Source organism: Narcine bancroftii, chromosome 3 (assembly GCF_036971445.1).
Source record: "Narcine bancroftii isolate sNarBan1 chromosome 3, sNarBan1.hap1, whole genome shotgun sequence".
Classification (NCBI taxonomy): Eukaryota; Metazoa; Chordata; class Chondrichthyes; order Torpediniformes; family Narcinidae; genus Narcine; species Narcine bancroftii.
Window position 1 is genome coordinate 29,038,138 of NC_091471.1, and position 26,207 is coordinate 29,064,344.

A 26,207-nucleotide genomic window follows, 5' to 3' on the forward strand; every position below is an offset into this window, starting at 1 on the left:
CGCGGTAGGCCCTCTCTGTTATGTTCCATGTACGGTTCCCAAATTTGTTTGAATAATGTGACTTTATTTTTTAAATTATATGTTATTTTTTCCAATCGAATACATTTATTCATTTCTATGTACCATTGCTGTATTCTCAGGCTCGCTTCTGATTTCCAGGTTGAAATTATACATTTTTTTGCTACATCTAAGGCTATCATAATAAATCTTTTTTGCGCTTTATCCAGTTTGAGGCCAAATTCTTTACTTCTTATATTACTTAGAAGAAAGATCTCTGGATTTTTTGGTATGTTGCTTTTTGTGATTTTACTTAATACTTGATTGAGATCTTCCCAAAACTTTTTCACTTTCTCACATGTCCAAATTGCATGTACTGTTGTTCCCGTTTACTTCTAACAGAGAAAGCATTTATTTAACTTTTGGGGCATGATATATAGCCTGTGTAACCAATTATATTGTATCATGTGTAACCTCGTGTTTATTGTATTTCTCATAGTTCCGGAGCATAGCTTTTCCCATATTTCATTTTTTATCTTTATGTTTACATCTTGTTCCCACTTTTGTTTGGGTTTACAGCTTATTTCATCATTTTCTTTCTCTTGCAGCTTGATGTACATGCTTGTTATAAATGTTTTAATTATCATTGTGTCTGTAATCACATATTCAAAGCTGCTTCCTTCTGGTAACCTCAGCCTGCTTCCAAATTTGTCCTTACATATAACCCAACAGAGATCAATAAAAACTTTAAGGAATTTTACCAGCAATTATACCAAACTGAGAACGAAGGGAAAGAAGACAAAATAGATGAGTTTCTAGCTAAAACTGAACTACTGAAATTGCAAGAAGAGGAGAAAAACAAATTGATAAAACCATTTGAAATAGAGGAAATACAAGATATATTAAAAAAGCTACCAAACAATAAAACGCCTGGAGAGGATGGACTCCCAATAGAATTCTATAAAACATTTAAAGAGTTACTAATTCCTCCTCTCCTGGAAGTAATGAACCAGATTGAAGAAACACAAAATATGCCAGATTCACGTAAAACATCAATAATTACAGTAATACCAAAGATGGGGAAAGATCCACTAACACCAGCATCGTATAGACCAATATCTCTACTTAACTCAGATTATCTTCTCTTCTTTGGCTTGGCTTCATGGACGAAGATTTATGGAGGGGTAATGTCCACGTCAGCTGCAGGCTCGTTTGTGGCTGACAAGTCCAATGCAGGACAGGCAGACACGGTTGCAGCGGTTGCAAGGGAAAATTGGTTGGTTGGGGTTGGGTGTTGGGTTTTTCCTCCTTTGTCTTTTGTCAGTGAGGTGGGCTCTGCGGTCTTCTTCAAAGGAGGTTGCTGCCCGCCAAACTGTGAGGCGCCAAGATGCATGGTTTGAGGCGATATCAGCCCACTGGCGGTGGTCAATGTGGCAGGCACCAAGAGATTTCTTTAGGCAGTCCTTGTACCTCTTCTTTGGTGCACCTCTGTCACGGTGGCCAGTGGAGAGCTCGCCATATAATACGATCTTGGGAAGGCGATGGTCCTCCATTCTGGAGACGTGACCTACCCAGCGCAGTTGGATCTTCAGCAGCGTGGATTCGATGCTGTTGGTCTCTGCCATCTCGAGTACTTCGATGTTGGAGATGAAGTCGCTCCAATGAATGTTGAGGATGGAGCGGAGACAACGCTGGTGGAAGCGTTCTAGGAGCCGTAGGTGATGCCAGTAGAGGACCCATGATTTGGAGCCGAACAGGAGTGTGGGTATGACAATGGCTCTGTATATGCTAATCTTTGTGAGGTTTTTCAGTTGGTTGTTTTTTCCAGACTCTTTTGTGTGGTCTTCCAAAGGCACTATTTGCCTTGGCAAGTCTGTTGTCTATCTCGTTGTCGATCCTTGCATCCAATGAAATGGTGCAGCAGAGATAGGTAAACTGGTTGACCGTTTTGAGTTTTGAGTGCCAGATGGAGATGTGGGGGGGGCTGGTAGTCATGGTGGGGAGCTGGCTGATGGAGGACCTCAGTTTTCTTCAGGCTGACTTCCAGGCCAAACATTTTGGCAGTTTCCGCAAAACAGGACGTAAAGCGCTGAAGAGCTGCCTCTGAATGGGCAACTAAAGCGGCATCATCTGCAAAGAGTAGTTCACGGACAAGTTGCTCTTGTGTCTTGGTGTGAGCTCTTTTCAGTGCCAACCGCTCAGTCCAAGATTCCGCCCTGCTCCAGCTCCCTCAACAGCCCTTAAGGCAAGAGCTGGATGAGGTCCTCACCCGGGAAGACATATAAGGCAATTGAACAACTGAAAAGTGGCAAAGCAGCAGGTATGGATAGAATCCCACCCCAGAGGTCTGGAAGGCTGGCGGCAAAACTCTGCATGCCAAACTGCATGAGTTATTCAAGCTCTGCTGGGACCAAGGAAAACTGCCTCAGGACCTTTGTGATGCCATCATCATCACCCTGTACAAAAACAAAGGCGAGAAATCAGACTGCTCAAACTAGAGGGGAATCACGCTGCTCTCCATTGCAGGCAAAATCTTCGCTAGGATTCTCCTAAATAGAATAATAACTAATGTCACCGAAAATGTTCTCCCAGAATCACAGTGCAGCTTTCACACAGAGGAACTACTGACATGGTCTTTGTCCTCAGACAGCTCCAAGAAAAGTGCAGAGAACAAAACAGAGGACTCTACATCATCTTTGTTGACCTCACCAAAGCCTTAGACACCGTGAGTAGGAAAGGGTTTGGCAAATACTAGAGCGCCTCGGATGCCCCCCAAAATTCCTCAACATGGTTATCCAACTGCACGAAAACCACCAAGGTCGGGTCAGATACAGCAATGAGCTCTCTGAACCCTTCTACATTAACAATGGCGTGAAGCAACCCTCTTTTCAATCTTCTTCAGCATGATACTGAAACAAGCCATGAAAGATCTCAACAATGTAGACGCTGTTTACATCCGGTACCGCACGGATGGCAGTCTCTCTTCAACTCAGATTATAAGATAATAGCAAAACTATTAGCAAACAAATTGGCTGACTGTGTACCAAAAATAATAAAACTAGATCAAACTGGATTTATTAAGAAAAGACGAACAATGGACAATATCTGTAAGTTCATTAACTTAATCCATGCAGTACAAGGAAATAAGATACCAACAGTGGTGATTGCTTTATACGCAGAGAAAGCCTTTGACAGGGTAGAATGGAATTATTTATTCAAAGTATTAGAGGTTCAACGTACCAGAGAAATATATTAATTGAATGAAGCATTATATAAGGGTCCAATGGTGAAGGTGACAGTAAATGGATATATATTGAACCAATTTAAATTAAGCAGGTCAACAAGGTCATAGGGATGTCCACTATCTCCCTCATTGTTCGCTTTAGCTATAGAACCATTGGCAGAACTGATAAGAACAGAAAATAAAATAAAAGGGACAAAAATAAAAGAGAAAGAATATAAAATCAGTAAAAGAATTGCATAAGAAATTGAAGGGATGTGGAGAAATTTCGGGGTACAAGATCAACACAAATAAAAGTGAAGCGATGCCAATGAATAATGCGGATTTCACAAAGTTTAAGAAAGAATCACCATTTAAATGGCAAACACAAGCAATCCGATACCTGGGTATTAGACTAGATAATAATCTAGGCCATCTATACAAATTAAATTATCAGCCATTAATGAAGAAATTACAAGATAACTTAGAACATTGGAAAGATTTACCACTAACACTGATAGGAATGGTAAATTGCATTAAAATGAATATCTTCCCAAGGATACAATACCTATTTGAATCATTACCAATTCCCTTAACAGAGAAATTCTTCAATGAGCTAAAGAAAATAATAAGGAAATTCTTATGGAAAGGGGAGAAACCGAGGATAGTGCTAGATAAATTAACAGAATGAAAGAATTGGATTTGTAGTCAATTCAGAGAATCATCAAAATGGCTGAGAGATCACTGGGGTCTCCCTTTCCATTATTAATGGCATTCACTGGGAGCATTGCTTAAATAGGGCTCAAAGAATTATACAGAACCCTTTCCATCAAGCACATAGTACCAACTACCATCAGGAAGGAAGCAAAGAAGCAATGAAATCAGGACTGCCAGGCTGGAAAATAGCTTCTTCATGAAGGCTGAGATTGATGAACAGTAACCTGTAACTGAGTAAATAATTCCAAAATATTTAGATTTATTTATTATAAATTACATCTCTATGTATGCATGTGATTATTATGTGCTATGCATTATGAACGTATGTTTGTCCGGAAAAACAGTTTCATCTGGTCGTATAAAAACAGTCAGATGATAATAAACTTGAATTGAATAAAGTGCAATTAAAACATGGATCTTGATGCACTTTGAACTTTTGCGAGTATTGCAATCATCTAATCAATAAATAGATTTTTTTTAAATTTCAATTTCACCTGCAGAATATGGAAACTGACAGAGAAAATTTATTTCTTTCCATATGAAATATTGTCCAAAAGCATGATTTTTTTAATGTTTAATAAAAGGCTGGCGGAGGCCCCGGTCCGGGCAGAAAGTTGGAGGCGGCGGCCCCAGTCCGGGCACAGGGAAAGCAGCTGCGGCCCCGGCCCTGGTCCGGGCAGAGGGTAGGCGGCGGCGGCCCCGATCCGGGCAAGAGCTAAGGGGAGGCGGCGGCCCCGGCCTCGGTCGAGTGAGGCTGGCGGAGGCCCCGGTCCGGGCAGAAAGAAGGAAGCGGCGGCCCCAGTCCGGGCACAGGGAAAGCAGCGGCGGCCTCAGTCCCGGTCCAGGCAGAGGGTAGGCGGCGGCGGTCCCGATCCGGGCAAGAGCTAAGGGGAGGCGGCGGCCCCGGCCTCGGTCGAGTGAGGCTGGCAGATGCCCCGGTCCGGGCAGAAAGTAGGAAGCGGCGGCCCAAGTCCGGGCACAGGGAAAGCAGCGGCGGCCTCGGCCCCGGTCCGGGCAGAGGGTAGGCGGCGGCGGCCCCGATCCGGGCAAGAGCTAAGGGGAGGTGGCGGCCCCGGCCTCGGTCGAGTGAGGCTGGCGGAGGCCCCGGTCCTGGCAGAAAGTAGGAGGCGGTGGCCACAGTCCGGGCACAGGGAAAGCAGCGGCGGCCTCGGCCCCGGTCCGGGCAGTATGGACCAACCTAGGAGGGGAGGCAGACCCCTCCAGCTTGGGTAAGAAACCTGCATAGGAGAAGGCCACTCCGATATAAAACCTACGACCCAAGGACCTCGCTGCCACGTCCCAGCTTGCTTGGCCACGGCACACGAACCATGGGTGTAAAGGGTGGGGCCAGTCCTGCCCGCACTGCACTCCACCTAAAAGCTCCTTTGTGCAGGCCCGAGGATAGGTCCACGTCCTCCCCTCCACGTCCTCCCCTCCACGTCCTCCCCTCCACGTCCTCCCCTCCACGTCCTCCCCTCCACGTCCTCCCCTCCACGTCCTCCCCTCCACGTCCTCCCCTCCACGTCCTCCCCTCCACGTCCTCCCCTCCACGTCCTCCCCTCCACGTCCTCCCCTCCACGTCCTCTCCCTCCACGTCCTCCCCTTCCACGTCCTCACCTTCCACGTCCTCCCCTCAAAAGATGCTTACAAACTCAAGCTAGCATGCTGGAAAATCAGAACCATGCTAGACAAGGCTGACGTCGGTATGCCCTCATTGCACATGAACTCCTCAGACTTGACATCGACATAGCCGCTCTCAGTGAAGTCCGCCTGGCAGATGTAGGCAGCCTCCAAGAACGCGGCGCGGGCTACATACTCTACTGGTCTGGCAAGCCTTTGGATGAACGACGCCTATCTGGTGTAGGCTTCATGGTCAAGAACTTCATTGCCTCCAAACTCGAAAACCTTCCGACAGGCCACTCGGACCGAATCATGTCCATGCGACTCCCCCTTCAAAACAAGCGTCGCATCACCCTCATCAGTGTCTATGCTCCAACCCTCCAGGCGGAACCAGCAGAAAAGGACAAGTTCTACACTGACCTGCGCAACCTCATTCAACGCACCCCTACAGCCGACAAGGTTGTCATCCTTGGCGACTTCAACGCTCGCGTCGGCAAAGACTCAGAAACCTGGCCAGGAATCCTGGGCAAGCGTGGTGTTGGCAAGTACAACGACAATGGGCGCCTCCTGTTGGAGCTCTGCGCAGAACAGCGGCTTGTCATTACAAACACCCTTTTTCAGCAGAGGGACAGCCTGAAGACTACCTGGATGCATCCCTGATCCAAACACTGGTACCTCCTGGACTACGTCCTGGTGCAAGAAAGAGACAAACGAGATGTGCTCCACACCAGGGTCATGCCCAGCACAGAATGCCACACTGACCACCGGCTGGTTCACTGCAAGCTCAACCTTCACTTCAAGCCAAAGCCCAGGAACAGTAAAGCCCCCAGAAAGAGGTTCAATGTTGGAAACCTGCAGTCAGACGAAGTGAGAAGAAACTTCAAGACAAACTTCAAAGCAAAGCTCGAGGATGCAATCCGCCTCACGGACTCGTCCCCTGAAACCCTCTGGGATCAGCTGAAGACTACCATACTGCAATCCACTGAAGAGGTACTGGGCTTCTCCTCCAGGAACAACAAGGACTGGTTCGACGATAACAGCCAGGAAATCCAGGAGCTGCTGGCAAAGAAGTGAGCTGCACACCAGGCTCATCCTACAAAGCCGTCCTGTCCAGAGAAGAAACAAGCCTTCCGTCGCGCATGTAGCCATCTTCAGCGCAAACTCCGGGAGATCCAAAATGAGTGATGGACTAGACTTGCCAAGCGAACCCAGCTCAGTGCGGACATTGGCAACCAGGGGTTTTTAGGAGGCTCTAAAGGCTGTGTACGGCCCCTCACCCCAAGTCCAAAGGCCGCTGCGCAGCTCAGACGGCAAAGTCCTCCTCAGCGACAAGATCTCCATCCTCAACCGATGGTCAGAACATTTCCAATCTCTTTTCAGTGCCAACCGCTCAGCCCAAGATTCCGCCCTGCTCCAGCTCCCTCAACAGCCCCTAAGGCTAGAGCTGGATGAGGTCCTCACCCGGGATGAGACATATAAGGCAATCGAACAACTGAAAAGTGGCAAAGCAGCAGGTATGGATGGAATCCCCCCCAGAGGTCTGGAAGGCTGGTGCAAAACTCTCCATGTCAAACTGTATGAGTTTTTCAAGCTTTGTTGGGACCAAGGAAAACTGCCTCAGGACCTTCGTGATGCCATCATCATCACCCTGTACAAAAACAAAGGCGAGAAATCAGACTGCTCAAACTAGAGGGGAATCACGCTGCTCTCCATTGCAGGCAAAATCTTCGTTAGGATTCTCCTAAATAGAATAATGCCTAGTGTCGCCAAGAATATTCTCCCAGAATCACAGTGCGGCTTTCGCGCACAGAGGAAATACTGACATGGTCTTTGCCCTCAGACAGCTCCAAGAAAAGTGCAGAGAACAAAACAAAGGACTCTACATCACCTTGTTGACCTCACCAAAAACTTCAACACCGTGAGCAGGAAAGGGCTTTGGCAAATACTAGAGCGCATCGGATGCCCCTCAAAGTTCCTCAACATGGTTATCCAACTGCACGAAAACCAACAAGGTCGGGTCAGATACAGCAATGAGCTCTCTGAACCCTTCTCCATTAACAATGGCGTGAAGCAAGGCTGCGTTCTCGCACCAACCCTCTTTTCAATCTTCTTCAGCATGATGCTGAACCAAGCCATGAAAGACCTCAACAATGAAGACGCTGTTTACATCCGGTACCGCACGGATGGCAGTCTCTTCAATCTGAGGCGCCTGCAAGCTCACACCAAGACACAAGAGAAACTTGTCCGTGAACTACTCTTTGCAGATGATGCTGCTTTAGTTGCCCATTCAGAGCCAGCTCTTCAGCGCTTGACATCCTGTTTTGCGGAAACTGCCAAAATGTTTGGCCTGGAAGTCAGCCTGAAGAAAACTGAGGTCCTCCATCAGCCAGCTCCCCATCATGACTACCAGCCCCCCCACATCTCCATTGGGCACACAAAACTCAAAAAGGTCAACCAGTTTACCTATCTCGACTGCACCATTTCATCAAATGCAAGGATCGACAACGAGATAGACAACAGACTCGCCAAGGCAAATAGCGCCTTCGGAAGACTACACAAAAGAGTCTGGAAAAACAACCAACTGAAAAACCTCACAAAGATAAGCGTATACAGAGCCGTTGTCATACCCACACTCCTGTTCGGCTCCGAATCATGGGTCCTCTACCGGCATCACCTACGGCTACTAGAACGCTTCCACCAGCGTTGTCTCCGCTCCATCCTCAACATTCATTGGAGCGACTTCATCCCTAACATCGAAGTACTCGAGATGGCAGAGGCCGACAGCATCGAGTCCACCCTGCTGAAGAAGATCCAGCTGCGCTGGGTGGGCCACGTCTCCAGAATGGAGGACCATCGCCTTCCCAAGATCGTGTTATATGGCGAGCTCTCCACTGGCCACCGTGACAGAGGTGCACCAAAGAAGAGGTACAAGGACTGCCTAAAGAAATCTCTTGGTGCCTGCCACATTGACCACCGCCAGTGGGCTGATATCACCTCAAACCGTACATCTTGGTGCCTCACAGTTCGGCGGGCAGCAACCTCCTTTGAAGAAGACCGCAGAGCCCACCTCACTGACAAAAGACAAAGGAGGAAAAACCCAAAACCCAACCCCAACCAACCAATTTTCCTTTGCAACCACTGCAACCGTGTCTGCCTGTCCCGCATTGGACTTGTCAGCCACAAACGAGCCTGCAGCTGACGTGGACATTTACCCCCTCCATAAATCTTCGTCCGTGAAGCCAAGCCAAAGAGAAGAATAAAAGATCATAAATTATTATGCACACTGATTCCAGATGAACGGCATAATCTAACTCCATGAATGTAAAACAGTTAACTAAGGTTAAAGAAAAACTTACTTGAAACAAATTCCCTTGATGCACTTGGGGTGAACGAACGTGGTGTTTGCAGTCTGAGATAGAGAAAATAAATTAGTCATGTTTATCCCAATTCACTGATGTTGTCTTATCCAAATAAGCATTGTCACTTGACCCAGAAGACATATATGAAGTTTATAGGAGTAACTTTGTACGATTCACAAAGAATGCCAAAAAAACTATTGTGTGCAAATTGGGTCCTTTATGAGATATAAATCCCTTATGAGATAGGTCTCTAATGAATGGATCAAATCATGAACCTATCCATCTCAAGGTTCTTTATTTGGCAGCACCACCTACCCACCTCCACCTCCCCCCACCATTCAATTTTTTTTTTTAACTCAGTTTTTGGAAAGTCCATTGCCAATTCTCTGTCCAAAGCCAAGCTGCCACTGAATTTCATTCTAATGCCAAGAATGACAATAAACAATAGTAATAGAAATAGATCCAGAGAACACAGACGGTCAGAAGCAGGCCCTTTGGTCCTTCTTTTCTCTGCCAAACTATTTTTCTGCCTAATCCCACTGCCCTGCACCCAGATCATATCCCTTCATATCTCCCCACCCCACCACCTCTCTCCATGAAGCTGTCCAAATTTTTCTTCAATGTCAGAATTGAGCCTACATTTACCAATTCAGCTGACAGCACATTCCACACTCCCAGTACTCTCTGCATGAAGAAGCTCCCAGCATTGTTAGTGTAGCTAGGAGTTAGCAGAATGCTGTAACAGCAATTGGGACCTGGAGCTCGAATCTTGCACTGTCTGTAAAAAGTTTGTACATTTTCCTCATGTCTGCATGGGTTTCCTCTGGCTGCTCCAGTTTCCTCCTACTGTTCAAAACATACTGGGGTGTAGGTCAATTGGTTGTAGTTGGGCAGCACGGGCTCATGGGGCGAAAGGGCCCGTTACAGTGCTAAAGAAATTAATAAAGGACCGCATGGTTAGAGAAGCAGTTACAGTGCCAGCGATGAGGACCGGGATTCGAATCTGGCGCTGTCTGCAAGGAGTTTGTACCTTCTTCCCTCATCTGCTTGGGTTTTCCCCAGGAATCCCAGTTTTCTTCCACCTTTCAAAAGATGTATTGGGGTTGTAGGGTAATTGGGTTGCAGGGGCTCATGGGCCAAAATGGCCTGTCACTGTGTTGTATGTGTAAATAATGTTTCCTTTAAATGTTTCCCCCTTTCAATTTTTATCTCACTTAACTTCAGTGGAAAAATGCTGCTTGCATTTACATCTATCTATACCCAACATAATTTTGTATGCCTCTGTCAAATCTCCCCTCATTCTTCTACGCTCCAAGGGACATGATACTTAACTGTTTAACCTTTCTCTGTAACTAATTTCTTCAAGACGTGGCAACATCTTTGTAAATTTCTTCTGTGCTCTTCAATCTTATTGATATCCTTCTACAGTTAGGTGACCAAAACTGCACACAATAGTCTAAATTTGGCCTCAAATAACTTCAGCATAACATCCCAACACCTATACTTCATGAAGGCCAATGTGCCAAAAGCTCTCTTTATGACTACACCTAGCTCTTTCAGAGAATTAAGTTCTGTATTCCCAGATCCCTGTTCTACCACATTCTTCAGTGTCCTACTGTTTACAGTACATGTCCTACCTTGGTTTGACCTTCCAAAGTGCAACACCTCTCATTTGTTTGCATTAAATTCCATCTGCTTTCTTGCCACCCATTTTTCCAGCAGGTCCAGATCCCCCGGCTAGTCTTGAAGCCATTCCTCACTGTTCAATACACCTCCAATCTTTTGTCATCTGCAAACCTGCTGATCTAATTTACCACATTAACATCCAGATCATTCATATAGATGACAAACAACAGCAGATCCAGCATCGATCCTTGGGGCACACCACTAGCCCTTTTAGTCTATGACAAACCTCTCCTTTTCAAGCACCTATCCAAATTCTTCTTAAATATTAAAAATGAGTCCGCATTCACCACCTCAGTTGGCAGCTCATTCCACATTCCCACCACTCTCTGTGTGAAATTTCCCTCATGTTTCCCCTAAACTTTTCCCCTTTAACTCATAACCCATGCCCTCTGGTTTGTATCTCACCTACCCTCAGTGGAAAAAGCCTAACTACATTTACTCTGTCCTACCCCCTCATAATTTTAAACATCTCTATCAAATCTCTCCTCATTCTTCTATGTTCCAGGGAATAAAGTCCTAACCTGTTTAACCTTTCCCTGTAACTCAGTTCCTGAAGTCTGAGCAACATCATAGAAAATTTTCTCTGCACTCTTTCTATTTTATTGCTATCTATCCTGTAGTTAGGTGACTAAAACTGCACATGTGTGGGCTCACCAATGTCTTATACAACTTTAACATAACATCCCAACTCCTATATTCAATACTATGAAGGCCAATGTGCCAAAAGCTCTCTTTACAACCCTATCCACCTGTGACACCACTTTCAGGGAATTCTGTATCTGTATTCTCAGGTTACTCTGTTCTACTGCACTCCTCAGTGCCCTACCATTTACCATCTATGTCCTTTCTTGGTTTGTCCTTCCAAAATGTAACACCTCACACATGTTTGCATTAAATTCCATCTGCCATTTTTCAGCCCATTTTTTCCAGAGCTGATCCAGATCCATCTGTAATCTTTGAAACCTTCTTCTCTGTTCACAACACTTCCAATTTTAGTGTCATCTGCAAATTTGCTGATCCAATTTACCACATTATCATCCAGATCATCGATATACTGTAGATGACAAACAACAATGGTCCCAGCACAGATCTCTGAGGCACACGACTAATCACAGGCCTCCAGTCAGAGAAGCAGTCATCTACTAACATTCTCTGGCTTTTCCCATCCAGCTATTGTCAAATCCAGTTCACTAATTCAGCTTCTGAACCTTTGTGACTAATTTTCTATCTGGGACCTTGTCAAAAGCCTTACTAAAGTCCATGTAGACAACATCCACTGTCTTTTATATAAAGGAATGTAGACCTTTCAGACACATAGTGCAAACGTAAGACCAGCAGGGTCGGTGTCATGGTGGGGGGGGGGGGGGGTGCCATTCATGGGCCATCTCTCCCCAAATTAGTTATTGAGCATCCCCCCTCACCAGTCTGTTGCTGGTATTACCACAATCCCCATCCGACATTGCTACCACCACCCTCCTCAACCCTACCCTGTTCTGACACTATCGCCACCACACACCCCCCCCAGTCAGTGCCTCCCCCCATCCCAATGTGGTTACCCTAATGCCCCTCAATTAGATTTGTTCTGATGTCAACTTTGATAACCAGTGTGAAATTTAGTCAAACATCAGCACAATAATTAGGGGCTTGAAACATAAATACAGGTGCATGTGATTCATTCTGGTTTTTGAGTCAAGGATAACCAGCAAAATTGTTAGCTAAATTGAAAGCAGCTATGGCGCAATTCTCACTTTTCAGAAATGTGACCAAGCTCCATGTTAACTTCTAACTTAGTATTAAAGGCAGGCTCAATTTTAACATTTAAGAAGAATTTGACACGCACATGGATGGGAGAGGAATGGAGGGCTATGGACTGTGTGCAGGTCAGTGGGACAAGGCAATAATAAAATGGTTCGGTACAAACTAGAAGGACCGAAGGGGTCTGATTCTGTGCTACAATGTTCAATAGTTCAATCTTTCCAAAGGGGACATTTTGAGTACAGTTCAACATTGTACCTGCTGGGAATTGAGAACTTATGATATCATCTGACTTGTTTTGCACAATTATCTACATCAAAATCATTATTTACCGCTGAAATATCACGTACATTTAATTTACTGAAATTGCTTTTCTTTTTTCCTCCTCCCAGTAATATTGGATCACCTGAGCATTCTATTAGAATCAACCATTTTGATCAAGACCCAGCTATCTCCCCAATTTAAATTCCCAGAGTCAGCAAGTTTTCCTTTGAATTTACTGTGCCAACAGACAGACATTGCCAGCAGTCAAGATTGAAGACTATTTTTTATATCTCTTTGATTTCCTTCTTCTTCCTCAGAAGGCAAGTAAAATATAATGTCAACTGGCAACAGTGATCATTGAGGTATCAGAGGTGGAGAAAGTGAACAAATTTAAGTTCTCAGGAATCCTATCTCAGAGGCTCATTCCTGGACACAACACATTAATGGCATCGTGAAGAAAGCCATGTGATAAGCTGCATCTACTTCCTCAGGAGTTGGTATGACATCAGAAACTCTGGCAAATTTCTACAGATGTGGTGGAAAGTGTGCAGACCAGCTGCATCACAGTCTGGTATGGGGACACCAATACCCCTGAGCAGAAACCCCTGCAAAAAATACTGGACACAACCCAGGGCATAACAGGTAATACCTTCCACACCATCAAGAACATCTACAGGGAAAGCTGCTGTTGGAGATCCACACCACGCAGCTCTGTTGGGGAGGCATGGCCCATGAATGGCACCCACCCCCCTCCCCACCATGACACCGACCCTGCTGATCTTACATTTGCACTATGTGTCTGAAAGGACTACATTTTTTTTTATGGAGATACAAAAGACAGTGGACGTTGTCTACATGAACTTTAGTAAGGCTTTTGACAAGGTCCCAGATGGAAAATTAGTCACAAAGGTTCAGAAGCTGAATTAGTGAACTGGATTTGACAATAGATGGATGGGAGAAGCCAGAGAGTGTTAGTGGATGATTGCTTCTCATCAGGAAAGATGTGCCACAAGACTCACACCACTAGGTCCAGGATCAGATGCTACCCCTCCACCATCAGACTTCTCAACAATAAACTCAATCAGAGATTCATTTAAACTCATGTACATCTTCCTTTGGCACTTTATTCCTCTTTTTTCTCTCCTCTATATTGCAATTTGCTTACATTCGTTTGTTCACATGATCTACATTATGTAACAGTTGTTTTTTTTTTGCAATACCAGTAAGTGGTATTTCTGCCTTGCCCCCAAATAAAAGAATCTTAGGGTTGTATGTGATGTCATGTACCAATATATACCATACTCTGACAATAAATCTGAATCTGTGATTTGAAGTTAGTTTAGCTCAACTCAAACAACTAAACACATATCAGGTGGCAGGAAGGGCACTGTTGTATTAAGTACAGGTTAATTGCTTTTTACTTCCTCTAACTGTTGCTACATTATTACACATTTGTGATCTTCACAATTGTTTCTGCTGAAGTCAAAGACATCACTAAAACTAAATTGTCCCAGACAATTAGTGCAGTAAATGAGTATAACCTTTAGGTAGAGTACCCTCAGGCTGCATTGGACAGGACTCTGTATTGAAAGAGGGAGGAGTGAAGGAAGGGGAAGAGCTATTTATAAGATTATATTCAGAGAAAGTCATCCAAATGAATTTTTACCACCAATCGATGCTATGTCAATTCACAAAGTCAATCTTTATAGAAATTTGCCAAGTATAGCAGTTTCAACTCCATCCTCAGAGCAGGTCAAGGAATGCTCAGAGGTGGGAAAGTAGTTGCAACAACAGATGTTTATGTATTTGGCTCCTTCCACATTGGATCTAGCTATATAACCAATATCAATCTCAGTGTTGCAAAGAGTAGGCTTTGGTGCAGTAAATCAGGTTGGTGTGTGGAAGACAGAATCACACATACTGCACAGTCCATATTGAGCATGCATATAAAGAGTGCCATAATAAATGTGATTGCCTGGTTACCAGGATACTTTTGGCAATCATTCAGCTGCATGGACTTCTGATAAGGAACACTGTCTGATGGAATAATGACCTTAGGATTCACAGTGAGCTGCCATGTCATCATAAAAGATTGGTTCTTGGTACAACCTATCTGGCAATAAGTTAAAGAACAGGAGCAGAAATAGTTGCGGAAGAAAAGGTGACAGAGACAAAGAAGAGAAAGGCAGCATGAAACCTAGCCTCCCTTTTACTAGGCTAAGAAGAATTAGTTCAAGTGTGATATTTGTAACTTTAACTGCCTAATTCCCACTTAGAAATTGTTCCATAGTCTTTAGTCACAAACTATCATGTTACTCAGTTGGCCACCAAGAGAAAAAATAACACAATAGAACATGTTCAATTATTCAAAACTCTATCTCTCTTGTATGGTCCATAGCTGTGAATGTACTTTTATGGGTACAGTTTCAACCTGATCTTTCACTTTTTGTGGAAAACATTAATGGAAGTTGAAGCACCCCCAGATGAGCCCAGGATTATACTTACATGCATCTTTCTTGTCCAAGGGAAATATTTCACCTCATAGACTGCACTCAATAATATCATCAAATTTTGCTTGCTTGCCATGTATTAATCTGTTAAACCTCCTACAGAATATCCTATTTTTAAACAAGATTATAAATCTCCCAAACCCTTCTAACTATAGACCAATCATCTACATGGAGCAGTCATCTGAACATGCAGTCTTTTATCAGGAATTGCACAGCTAAACAATTCTTCCATAACTAGTGATGTATTAATGATCCAAAGAGAAAACTTAAGAATTAAAATAAGATTCAATTGGTAGCCTCATCAAGGTATTACAGGCTCCTGTTTTATTTGACACTTTGGGGGTTGATGCAGGCTGCAACCATTCACAGTTTTCACAACATTTACAGACTGCATGGCACCATCAGATCAAAGTTAATGTTCCCTCAACTAAGAACCAAGGACAATGGCTGTTTATTCAGGAAAAACAAATGGTGAGAAGAGACGTTAGACTATGAGTGATGTGATTGGGACACTTAAAGAAACAGTATTTTAATTTTGATCAGCCAGCCATCTGATAAACAGGTGGAATTACTCTGTGAAATGCTGACCCGTGCCTGGGTTTTGGAAGCATCGTGAAAACACACATTTTATTTCCCCTATGCAAGGAAAAGGGGAGTTTGCGCCAACCGTTCATATGAAAGGAAGAAAATCAGCAATGATTTATGAGTTTTCGGCAGTCCAGTCACTCAGTCCCTCTCACCTCCTTCATAATTACCTCTGAGCATCAGTTTAAAAGTCTGAGTTCAACACAGAATTTTTAAGATTGAACTTTGAAAATTGTGCCTAAGCTCTAATGGCTTGGGTATTCCACACACACACACACACTGTAAGGAAAAAACATCGTGAGTTGGGACCAAAGAAGGAGTCACCCAGTACTAAGGAGTAACGGGATGCAGGTGTGACCTTGTACGCTCAAGATAAGTGTGGCAATAACAAGAATGATGTGCAGCAGACTAACAGAGAAGGGTAGCAACAGCTTATTCATTGGACAATGTCATGGTATGATAATTTACTAAGTGCGTGTCCTGGGGTATAAAAAAAACACCACTTGCTGATATCGTTAGAATGCGCCTTCTCCAACTAACACTGTTAGTTGCAAGTGTTACAATCCGGTAATAAAGAACCTTGATTTCGACTCAGTCTGGTGTCTGACTCACTCATTCTCGAACAAAGCAGACCTGACAACACACACACACACACACACAGGTATATTTGTGCATAGTTTTAAGTAAGATGTTATAGTGTTAGTAATTATTAATAAATATATTGTTTTAAAAATGACAATGTCTTAGTGAATTTTGATTGCTGCAGATCTGCCGCGTAACAAATTGGGGGATCATCTGGGATCTAACCAAAATTGGAGTTTATTGATCGACTGATTTTTAATTTGATTGGTTAAATGCTTTTTTTGAAAGCCAATTAAAAGGCTTGTGTTTGGAAATTAACAGCAATGGATCTTAATCCATCGGGATTAATATCCCGATTGTCTTTGGGATTGCCAACCTCTGCAGGTTGGCAGAGGGTGAAAAGGAATGAGTTGGGGGCTATCGCCAAAAAGTTGGAACTTGGGTGTGTAAAACTGTTGATGAAAGAGACAGAGATCGAGAGATTTATTGTCGAACACTAAATAGCAAGTTTGGAGAGGAGGAATTAGAACAGTTTCCCGAGAGTAAATCCCTTGAGCAGCAGATAAAGTTGGAACAGATTGAGCGAGAAAAAATAGATTTGAGGCGGAGGAAGCAAAGTTTGAGAGCGAACAAAAACGATTTGAGTTTGCTTCTCTGCTTATTCAAATCTATATTTTTCAAAGGAAGTTTGAGTTGAAAAAAAAACAGATTTGAAAAGGATAAAGCAGAGAAGCAAAGGCAGTGAGGCAGAGGAAGCAAAGAAGCAGATAGTTTAAGAAAGAGAAAAGTTAAGAAGGAGCTCCACCTTCTGGTCCTAGTGAGAGGCTTGTGACCACAGGGAGGTTAGGTTAGTTCCACCATTTGAGAGGCTGAGATTGATAAATACTTCCAGCACTTTGAGAAATTTGCTGAGAGCTTAAAGTGGCTAAAAGACCACTGGTCCCTCATGTTACAAAGCATTAATGAAGAGAAGGGTCAGCAGGCTGACTCTGCCCTTACATTCACACAAGCTGCAGATTATGAGACTGTAAGGCAAGCCATGCTTAAGGCTTATGAATTGGTTCCAGAAGCTTATGGGCAAAAATTCAGGAATTTGAGAGAATCAGTGAACCAATCTTATATGGATTTTGCATGTGACAAAGATTTGTGCTTTGATCAATGATGCACATCAAAAGATATAAATGGTGACTATCACAAACTGAAAGAGCTGGTGTTAGTTGAGGAAATTAAAAGGTGCATTCCTAATGGAATACAAGCATATTTTGATGAAAAGGCAGTAGAAACTTGGCAGGAATGTGCTAAATTAGCAGATAAGTATGCTTTAACCTACAAGGTTAAATTTGAACCAAGTAGAACCTTCAAAAAGGGTAATATGGACTATCCTAGTAAGTTAGAAAATAAATCGGAAGTAGTGCTAGGGGTAAAGAAGGGAGGGAAAAGAAGAAAAAAACTTTCGGGTCCCCTTTGCCACTATTGTGTGAAAACTGATCACATGATAGCAAACTGCTCTGTGCTGAGGAAAAAGAGAAAAGGAGGAAGCGCCAGCTTCAAAGAATTGAAAACCAGACCTGCTGGTAACATTAGGGATAAATTCAAATATTTTGTGTCAGAGGTTTTGGTTTTTCTAAAGGAAGGGTCACCACTAGTGACAGTGAAAATCCTTCAAGATACTGGGGCCACCCAGTCAGTCGAGATGGATAGAGTTTTGGAGTTTGGAGATGAGATTGCCACAGATGAAATAAATTTGTCAAGGACTTTAGGAGGGGGGGCGGTAGTGGTGATAATCCAGAGTCCATACCTCTGCACAGGATAATGGTGAAATCAGAATTAGTTGATAGTCCTGTTACAATAGGAATTTGATCAAGTTTACCAATTGAGGGAGTTTTTTTATTAGAAAATGACCATGCAGAGGGTAAAATTGTCCTTGTGGTGTGGTTGACAGCTAAGTCGATCTTTGATGAGACAAAGACAGATTCTGATATATATCCAGGCTGTGCAGTGACACGAGATATAGCTAAAAAGCTTGCCAGTGAAGACGGTGCTGAGCAGACTGATTTCAAAGGGACTGGAATCCATAATAACGCAAAACAACACTCAGGTTGAAATGACCTGCCAAAGACATTACATCCTTCTTTTTTTCAGTTCTGGTGTTAAACCTGAGAGTAAATATTTGTTGTTACCCCAAAAAGAGTTAAGAGTGGGGCAGAACAGAGATTCCTATCTTACTAAAGTGAGAAATGAGGCTCTTTCTGATGGTACAATTAAAAAAGTGCCAGTTGGATATTATTTCATGGACGGTATGTTGATGAGGAAGAAGAGACTACCTGATATCCTGCCAGTGAGAAATGGGCAGTTGTTTACCAGGTTGTAGTTCCCAAAGCCTTGGCCCATAGCACACCCTTGGATGGTCATCTTGGTGTAAGAAAAACTATGTTTTAGATTATGAAACAATTCTATTGTCCTAGTTTAAGAAAATATGTTGTGACTTTTTGTGAGACATGTCACATTTGTCAAGTTGTGAGTAAACCCAATCAGGGTTCACCAGTGGCTCCTTTACAACCCTTTCCTGTTTCTGATTGACCATTTTCAAAAGTTATTGTGGACTGTGTTGGCCCATTGCCCAAGTCCAAGGCTGGGATTCAGTATTTGTTAACTGTCATGTGTACAGCCTCCAGGTTTCCAGAAACAGAATCACTTAAAAATATTAAAGCTAAAACTGTGTCAAAAGCTCATAAATTTTTTTCACTTTATTTAGTTTGCTAAACAGATCCAATCAGACCAGGGAAGTACAGTAATTTCATTGTGGGGCTGTTTCAGCAAATAGTTTATAAATTGGGAGCAAACCAGATCACATCATCCAGAATCTTGGGGCCTTGGAGAGGTTCCATTCGACCCTCCCAATCTTGACGAGGACCTACTGTTTTGAGAATGAGAAGGACTGGGATGAAGGTGCCCATTTGCTTTTATTTGCAGTGAGAGAGTCTGTGCAAGAATATTTAGGCTTTTTAAGATGGTGTTTGGACACCAAGTTAGAGAACTTTTAGTTCTGTTTAAGGAACAATGGGGTAAGGCAGATATACCATTGAATTTGTTAGATTGTAGCAAGTGGTGCAGTGAACAAAGCTCAACATGAGTCGAACATGAGCTGAACCAAAAGAAATCTTTAACAGAACCTTTGCAGTTTAAATAACTACAGTTGGCACACTTTCACCATCACCTGACCCCACAAGTTGTGAACCTCCCCAGAGTCCTTTGCACTCCCACCCCCCGCCCCCCCCAAGACTCCGAAACTCCCAATCATGTGGAGGCCTGCAACTACAGATGCTGGTTTGATAATGGAGTGGCATGGTTCATCAAATGACCGCTCCCCAGAACCAGAGGTCAGAGATGACACCGCAGTCTCACTAATACAGCTAGAATGGGCCCGCGGAGGCCCTCTCCCCCTGTATACTGCATGCTACCTGTACCAGTTGCTCCAGGTCCAAATGTTCTGGCTTAAGGTAATCCACAGAAACAGTTTTGTTTGTCACCCATGTCTAGAACAAATGTTGTGGGATCATTCCGCAGCACCTCAAAAGAGCCATCTTATGGCTGTGGCAATGGTGTCCTGTGCGCATCCCTTTGAAGGAAAACATACTGGCATCCTTAAGCTTGACCAGAACGTAGGAAGTCAGAAGTCCATGCCGGGTGGACGGGACCAGTGCCAGTGCACCCACATTTTATCTCAGGCATGTCAGTAAAGAAGTGGGAGACTCCTGCTGCCCACAGGCTAAAATCACCTGGGACTATTAGGGGGGCTCCATACACCAATTCGGCCGAGGAAGTAGCCAGATCTTATTTTGGCATGGTACGTATAACTAACAATATCCAGGGTAATTCATCCATCCAGTCTGGACCCTTGAGGCATGCCATGAGGGCGATCTTTATGTGTCAATGAAAATGCTCCACTATACCATTAGACTGCGAATGATAGGCCATACTACGGTGCAGCTGCACCCCCAGTAACTGTGCGATTGCAGGCCCAGATGTAAACTGTGCCCCTCTGTCATAGGATATGTTCATAGGTAAACCGAAATGGGCTATCCAATGAGCGATGAAGGCTCACGCTCAAGCTGTAGTGGAGTTATCTGAGAGCAGAACAACCTTTGGCCATTTCATAAACCTAACCACCACAGTAAAAAGGTGAGTAACGGCCTGACAATGTTGACGTGGATACGATTGAACCACTTCTGCGTCAGGGCAAAAGTCTGCAGAGGAACCTTGATGTGGCGCTGAACTTTGGAGGTCTTTGCCCAAATGCCAACTTGCTTGCACAATCAGTGCTACATGAATTTGTCTGCCATGACCCTTGTTGTGTGAATAGAAGAGTGAGCCAAACAACGTATGGTGTTGAATACTCGACGTGGCCAGGTAGTAGGGATGTTCTGCCTCGGTTGTCCAGTGGACTCAACACAAAGCAGTGCAAAATTTTCTAATCCAAACTTCACGTCCTCTAATTTCAGGCCCAAGATGGCAGAGCAGTATGCGAGCATTTCATCATCTTCCTGCTGAGGTGCTGCCAAAGCCATATAGCCTATTCCTAGAACCGGAGATTAGACTAGTACAATGGTTGTGCGAGATAACAGGTCAGCAACCAGACTGTCTCTACCACAATGTGCCGTATACAAATTGTGAACTCAGAGATATACGAGAAATGTCTTTACTGTTCGCTGACCATGGATCCAAAGCTTTGGCAAAAGTGAACGTGAGAGGCCTGTGGTCTGAAAAAAACGTGAACACTCTGTCCTTCAGAGAGTAATTAAAATATTGTATGGCAAGGTAGAAAGCATGAAGTTCACTGTCAAAAGTGCTGTACTTTTGTTCAGGCTGCCTCAGGTGATGACTGAAAAAGGCCAAGGGTTTCCAGGTGCCATTGACTACCTACTGCTGTCCTTGATGCATCGACTGTGAGAGCCATGAGCATGTTAATCCATGGGTGCACCAGCATAGTTGCTTTTGCCAGTGTTACTTCGACAGGTAAAATAAATGGGGGAGAGCCAGTGGATGTGGTGCACCTGGACTTCCAAAAGGCCTTCGATAAGGTCCCGCATAAATGACTGGCTTTCAAAATCAAGGCTCATGGGATTGGGGGCAAAGTATTGATGTGGATTGAGAACTGACTGGTAGGTAGAAGACAGAGAGTTGGGATAAATGGCTCATTTTCTGAGTGGCAGGCGGTGACCAATGGGGTGCCACAGGGATCTGTACTGGGACCCCAGCTGTTCACAATTTACATTAATGATCTGGATAAGGGGATTGGATGTAATATCTCCAAATTTGCAGATGACACTAAGGTAGGAGGGGTTGTGTGCACGGAAGAGGGGGTCAGGAAGGTCCAATGTGATTTGGATAAATTGAGGGACTGGGAAGATACATGGCAAATGCACTACAATGTGGATAAATGTGAGGTTATCCACTTTGGTAATACAAACCAGAGGGCAGATTACTATTTGAATGGCAATAGATTAAGAGATGGGGAAGTGCAGAGAGACCTAGGGGTACTTGTACACCAGTCTCTGAAGGCGAACATGCAGGTACAGCAGGCGGTTAAAAAGACAAATGGTATGCTGGCCTTCATATCAAGAGGGTTTGAGTATAGGAACAAGGATACGTTACTGCAGCTGTACAGGGCCTTGGTGAGACCCCACCTGGAGTATTGTGTGCAGTTTTGGTCACCTTACCTAAGGAAGGATGTTCTTCCAATGGAGGGAGTGCAGAGGCGATTCACCAGGCTGATACCTGGAATGGCAGGAATGACTTATGAGGAAAGATTGCGCAAATTGGGATTGTACTCCCTGGAGTTTAGAAGATTGAGAGGGGATCTCATAGAGACATATTAAATTCTGGCAGGACTGGACAGAATGGATGCAGATGGGACGTTTCCAATGATGGGAAAATCCAGAACCCGGGGCCATGGTTTGAGAATAATAGGCAAACCATTTAGGACCGAGATGAGGAGGAATTCCTTGACCCAGAGGGTGGTGAATCTGTGGAATTCATTGCCACAGAGGGCAGTAGAGGCAGGTTCATTAAATATATTTAAGAGGGAATTAGATCTATTTCTTCAGTTTCAGGGTGTTAAAGGTTACAGAGAGAAGGCGGGGACGGGGTACTGAACTTTAAGATCAGCCATGATCTCGTTGAATGGCGGAGCAGGCTCGAAGGGTCGAATGACCTACTCCTGCTTCTATCTTCTATGTTTTAAATGCAGCCATGGCCTCCATCATATTTCAGCTCTTTAGGTTGTCCAGACAAGAGCGTGAAAAGCACCTGCATATTATGGTGGCGGCCTGAACAAAACGATGGTAGAAATTTATCATGCCAACAAACTCCTGCAGCCCCCTAATGGCAGAATGGTTTGTGGAACTTATGGATAGCCTCAACCTTAGTAGGACTGCCCTGTGTTGAACAATGTGATGACCAAGGAAGTCAATGGACATTAGGCTAAACTGGCATTTGGCAAGATTAATTGCTAAGCCATGCTCATCGAGCTGCTGAGAGAGCTGACGAAGATGGGCTTAGTGTTCCTGATGGGACCAGCTAGTGATGAGGATGTCATTCAAATATATAAACACAAAGTCCACGTCCCACCGTGTCCAAGAGTCGTTTAAAAAAAAACTGGGCTGCGTTCTTCAAATTGAATGGCATACGGAGGATGAGGTAATGAAGGTTTTTTTGGAATGTAGTCCGGATGAACTGGGATTTGATGGTAACTACATACCAGGTCGATCTTGGAAAGGATTTTAGCACCATATAGGTTCACTGTAAAGTCCTACTTGTAGGGAACTGGGCATCAATTTGCCATGGTAATCTCGTTAAGGCGACAACAGTCCCCACAAGGCCTCCAGCCACTACATGCTTTGGGAAATATATGAAGTGGGGATGCCCATGGGCTATCGGAGTTATGAACTATGCCCATTTACTCCATTCTCCTAAATTCCTCCTCAGTCAACTGCAGTTTGTCTGGAGGGAGCCTGCACACTCATACATGAAGAGGCCATCCATTCATTGGGATATGGTCATATACTACATGCTTGGGCTGGGCCTCCGTGAACAGAGCAGTGACGATACTCGGAAAGCTTGCCAGGATTTTGGTGTACTCATTCTCCAAGAGTCATGGAGAGAGGTGTAGCCCAGGTAATGAGGCAGGCCGTAAAGTGAGTGATTCAAACGTCTTGGAATTAACCAGACGGTGACCTTTTAGATCCACTAGGAGGCAGTGTGCTTGTACAAAGTTGGAGCCCAGCAGCAGCTGAAACAGTGACATTTGTAAAAGACCATCTGAATCGGGAAGAGCTGAAATTGAGTGGTATTGTCCTTATCCCATATGTTCTGTTGCTACTGTTGTTGGTTGCTTCTTTCTAGAATATGTATCTGGGCCAGGGGGGACACAATACAATGATCTCTGCTCCTGTGTCAATGAGAAAACACCAATCCCACAGATAGAGGAGACTGTCTTGTGACCGGCCGTTGTTATTACAATTGACGGCCAGCCTTGGCATTTCCTGGGTGAGTGTGGGGTGGGGGGGGGGGGGAGTTGGCACCAGTTGGCCACAGCTCCCCACCTTTAGTGATAATAGCATCACTGCAATCTCCTGGTGCCTCTTGCCGCCAAGTCTGACCTTGCACCTCCATCATGGGTAGGCATAGCTCACACACTTCTGTTTTCTAAACTAGGGCAAGACCAAAACATATGAAACCCCCTCAAAAGCTTTGCATTTATCACATAATGGATCAATATCAGACTAGGTAACTTTTGAAATATGTACTCTATGTACCACCTTGAATTGCAACAAACAATGCCGCACATAAAATGAGGATTCGTTAACCAAATTTAGAACAATGTTCCAATCCTCATCTGTAAGTCACATATCCAAATCATTCTCCCAGTCAGTCTTGATCTTAAGTAGAGAAACTGTTCTCAAATCTATCAAATCACAATAAATAACTGATGTTGAGCCTCTATGGGAAAATTGAAAGTCAAAAAGTGAATCAAGGAAGTTTGCTTCAGAAATCCGTGGAAAATCAGAAAGCTTGGATTGAACAAAATGTCTGACTAGTAGACATATGAAAAAAATACTATTGGGTAATTTTAAAGTTTAAAGATCATTTACAGAAATTAACTCAAGAGAATTTGAAAACAGCTCAAAGCAAAATGAAGGTCTGGTATGATAAAAAGGCAAGGGTAAGAAATTTTAAACCCAGGGGATATAATGTTAATCCTGTTCCCAACAAATCCCCTTAGGGCAAAATTTTCAGGACTAAATTAGATAGACCCAAAGGTGAACAAAGTCAACTATGTAGTTATAACACCTGATCGGAGGCGCAAAATGCAGAATTGCCATGTCAAAATGTTAAAACCTTATTGTGAGAACTTGACTTTTAGCAAGGAACACCCTTTACCAGATTGTGTGGACAAGGTTGGAAAGGCTAAGTTTATTACGAAGATGGATTTATTAAAAGGTTACTGGTGTGTTCCCTTAACAGACAGGGATATGGAAATTTCCGCATTTGTATCCTCATCAGGGTTATATGAATACAATGTTCTATGATTTGGAATGAAAAATACTCAAGGGACATTCCAAAGAATGATAAATTCCATGATTCAAGGTTTAAAGCATACAAATTCTCACATTAATGATTTAGTTAAGGGGAATGACATCTGGGACGCACATATCTCCGAGTTAGAGAAATTGACAAACGTTCAAGATTCAATATATTGTCATTAAAATAAACAGCGTCATATTACATGAAATTGCTTTTTTCTTGCTATAAGGCAGACAGATTTGCCATTGGCAGAAATCACCAAAAGCACCTCTTACAGTCAGAGAAAGAAAAGCAAAAGAAAGTTCCCCCTGAGTCACCGAGCGTCCGTAGATTCACCTCCAGTGCTTTTGCAGCATCCACAGCCACACAGAGTCCAGTCCAAACCATTGGCAACCCAAGATCTAGATCTGAACCTCCGACATGGTCAAGAACCCTTCACCAGTCCGTAGCCCAACACAAGTCTCCCAACAGCAGTCTCCAGCAGCCCCCAACCTCCATGGGTTCCTTGCCTCGAGCTGCCAGCAGCCTGCTGCACAAGTGGATCTTTCAGATGCATAACCCCCTCAATGGTCCACTGACGTGGGTCATCTCCTCTGCTTCTCCTTCTCAGACAGGGAAATGGTCTCTCTATTTTCTGGTCCTTGTGCGAAGAGTCTTCCACTCCCTTGGAGTTTGCAACCCCTTTTGGCTACTGCCGATCATAGGTTCCGCCATCATGGGCGCAGATCCTGCAGTCGTTGTATTTTAAATGAGACTACCGTGTGCTCCTTTAACGGGCTGTTCAAAGCCTGTACAGAACTAACGACATTTGACTGGGTGGTTGGATCCCACGGAAGCACTGTATCTCTGCTCCTCGCTCCCTTGTGTGTCCGGACCAGTGACAGTGCTGCTATAGCAGCGAATCCAGCAACGCCTTCATTTTCAAAAGCCAACCTTACTGTTAATTTAGCCAAAGTGATTTGACCATGCAACTGTCAAATCTTGGATGTGTTGTTGGTTAAGGCAAGTTAGTGCCTGTTCATGCAATTTCTGAGTTTCCTGTTTCCTTGGCTAAGAAAGCTATAAGAAGGTTTTTGGAAATGGTAGGGTATTATGGGAAGTTCTGTAAACATTTTGCTGATGTCGCCCTTCCTTTGACTAACCTTCTGAAGAAGGATGAAAAAAGTGTTTAGATCGAACTTTGTCAGGAAGCATTTGATAAAATTAAAAATATTTTATGTCACTAGCCTGTGCTTGTCACCTGACTTTGAGAAGCCATTTTCTTTAGCAGTAGATGATATTACAAAAGAATGGTTATGATGATATTGACCATCCAGTGGCTTACTT

The 26,207-nt window shown here is 43.9% G+C and overlaps 1 protein-coding gene across 4 annotated transcripts in view; it reads right to left on the reverse strand.

Moving 5' to 3' along the window:
• The window catches only part of rnf212 (ring finger protein 212), a 166,484-nt gene that overhangs the window by 102,856 nt on the left and 37,421 nt on the right, over window positions 1-26,207 (reverse strand). For all 4 annotated transcript variants that reach the window (XM_069923680.1, XM_069923678.1, XM_069923681.1 and 1 more), the window contains one exon: window positions 8,911-8,963. In XM_069923680.1, the coding sequence (XP_069779781.1) occupies window positions 8,911-8,963 (53 nt within the window). The remainder of the gene's footprint in view (window positions 1-8,910; window positions 8,964-26,207) is intronic.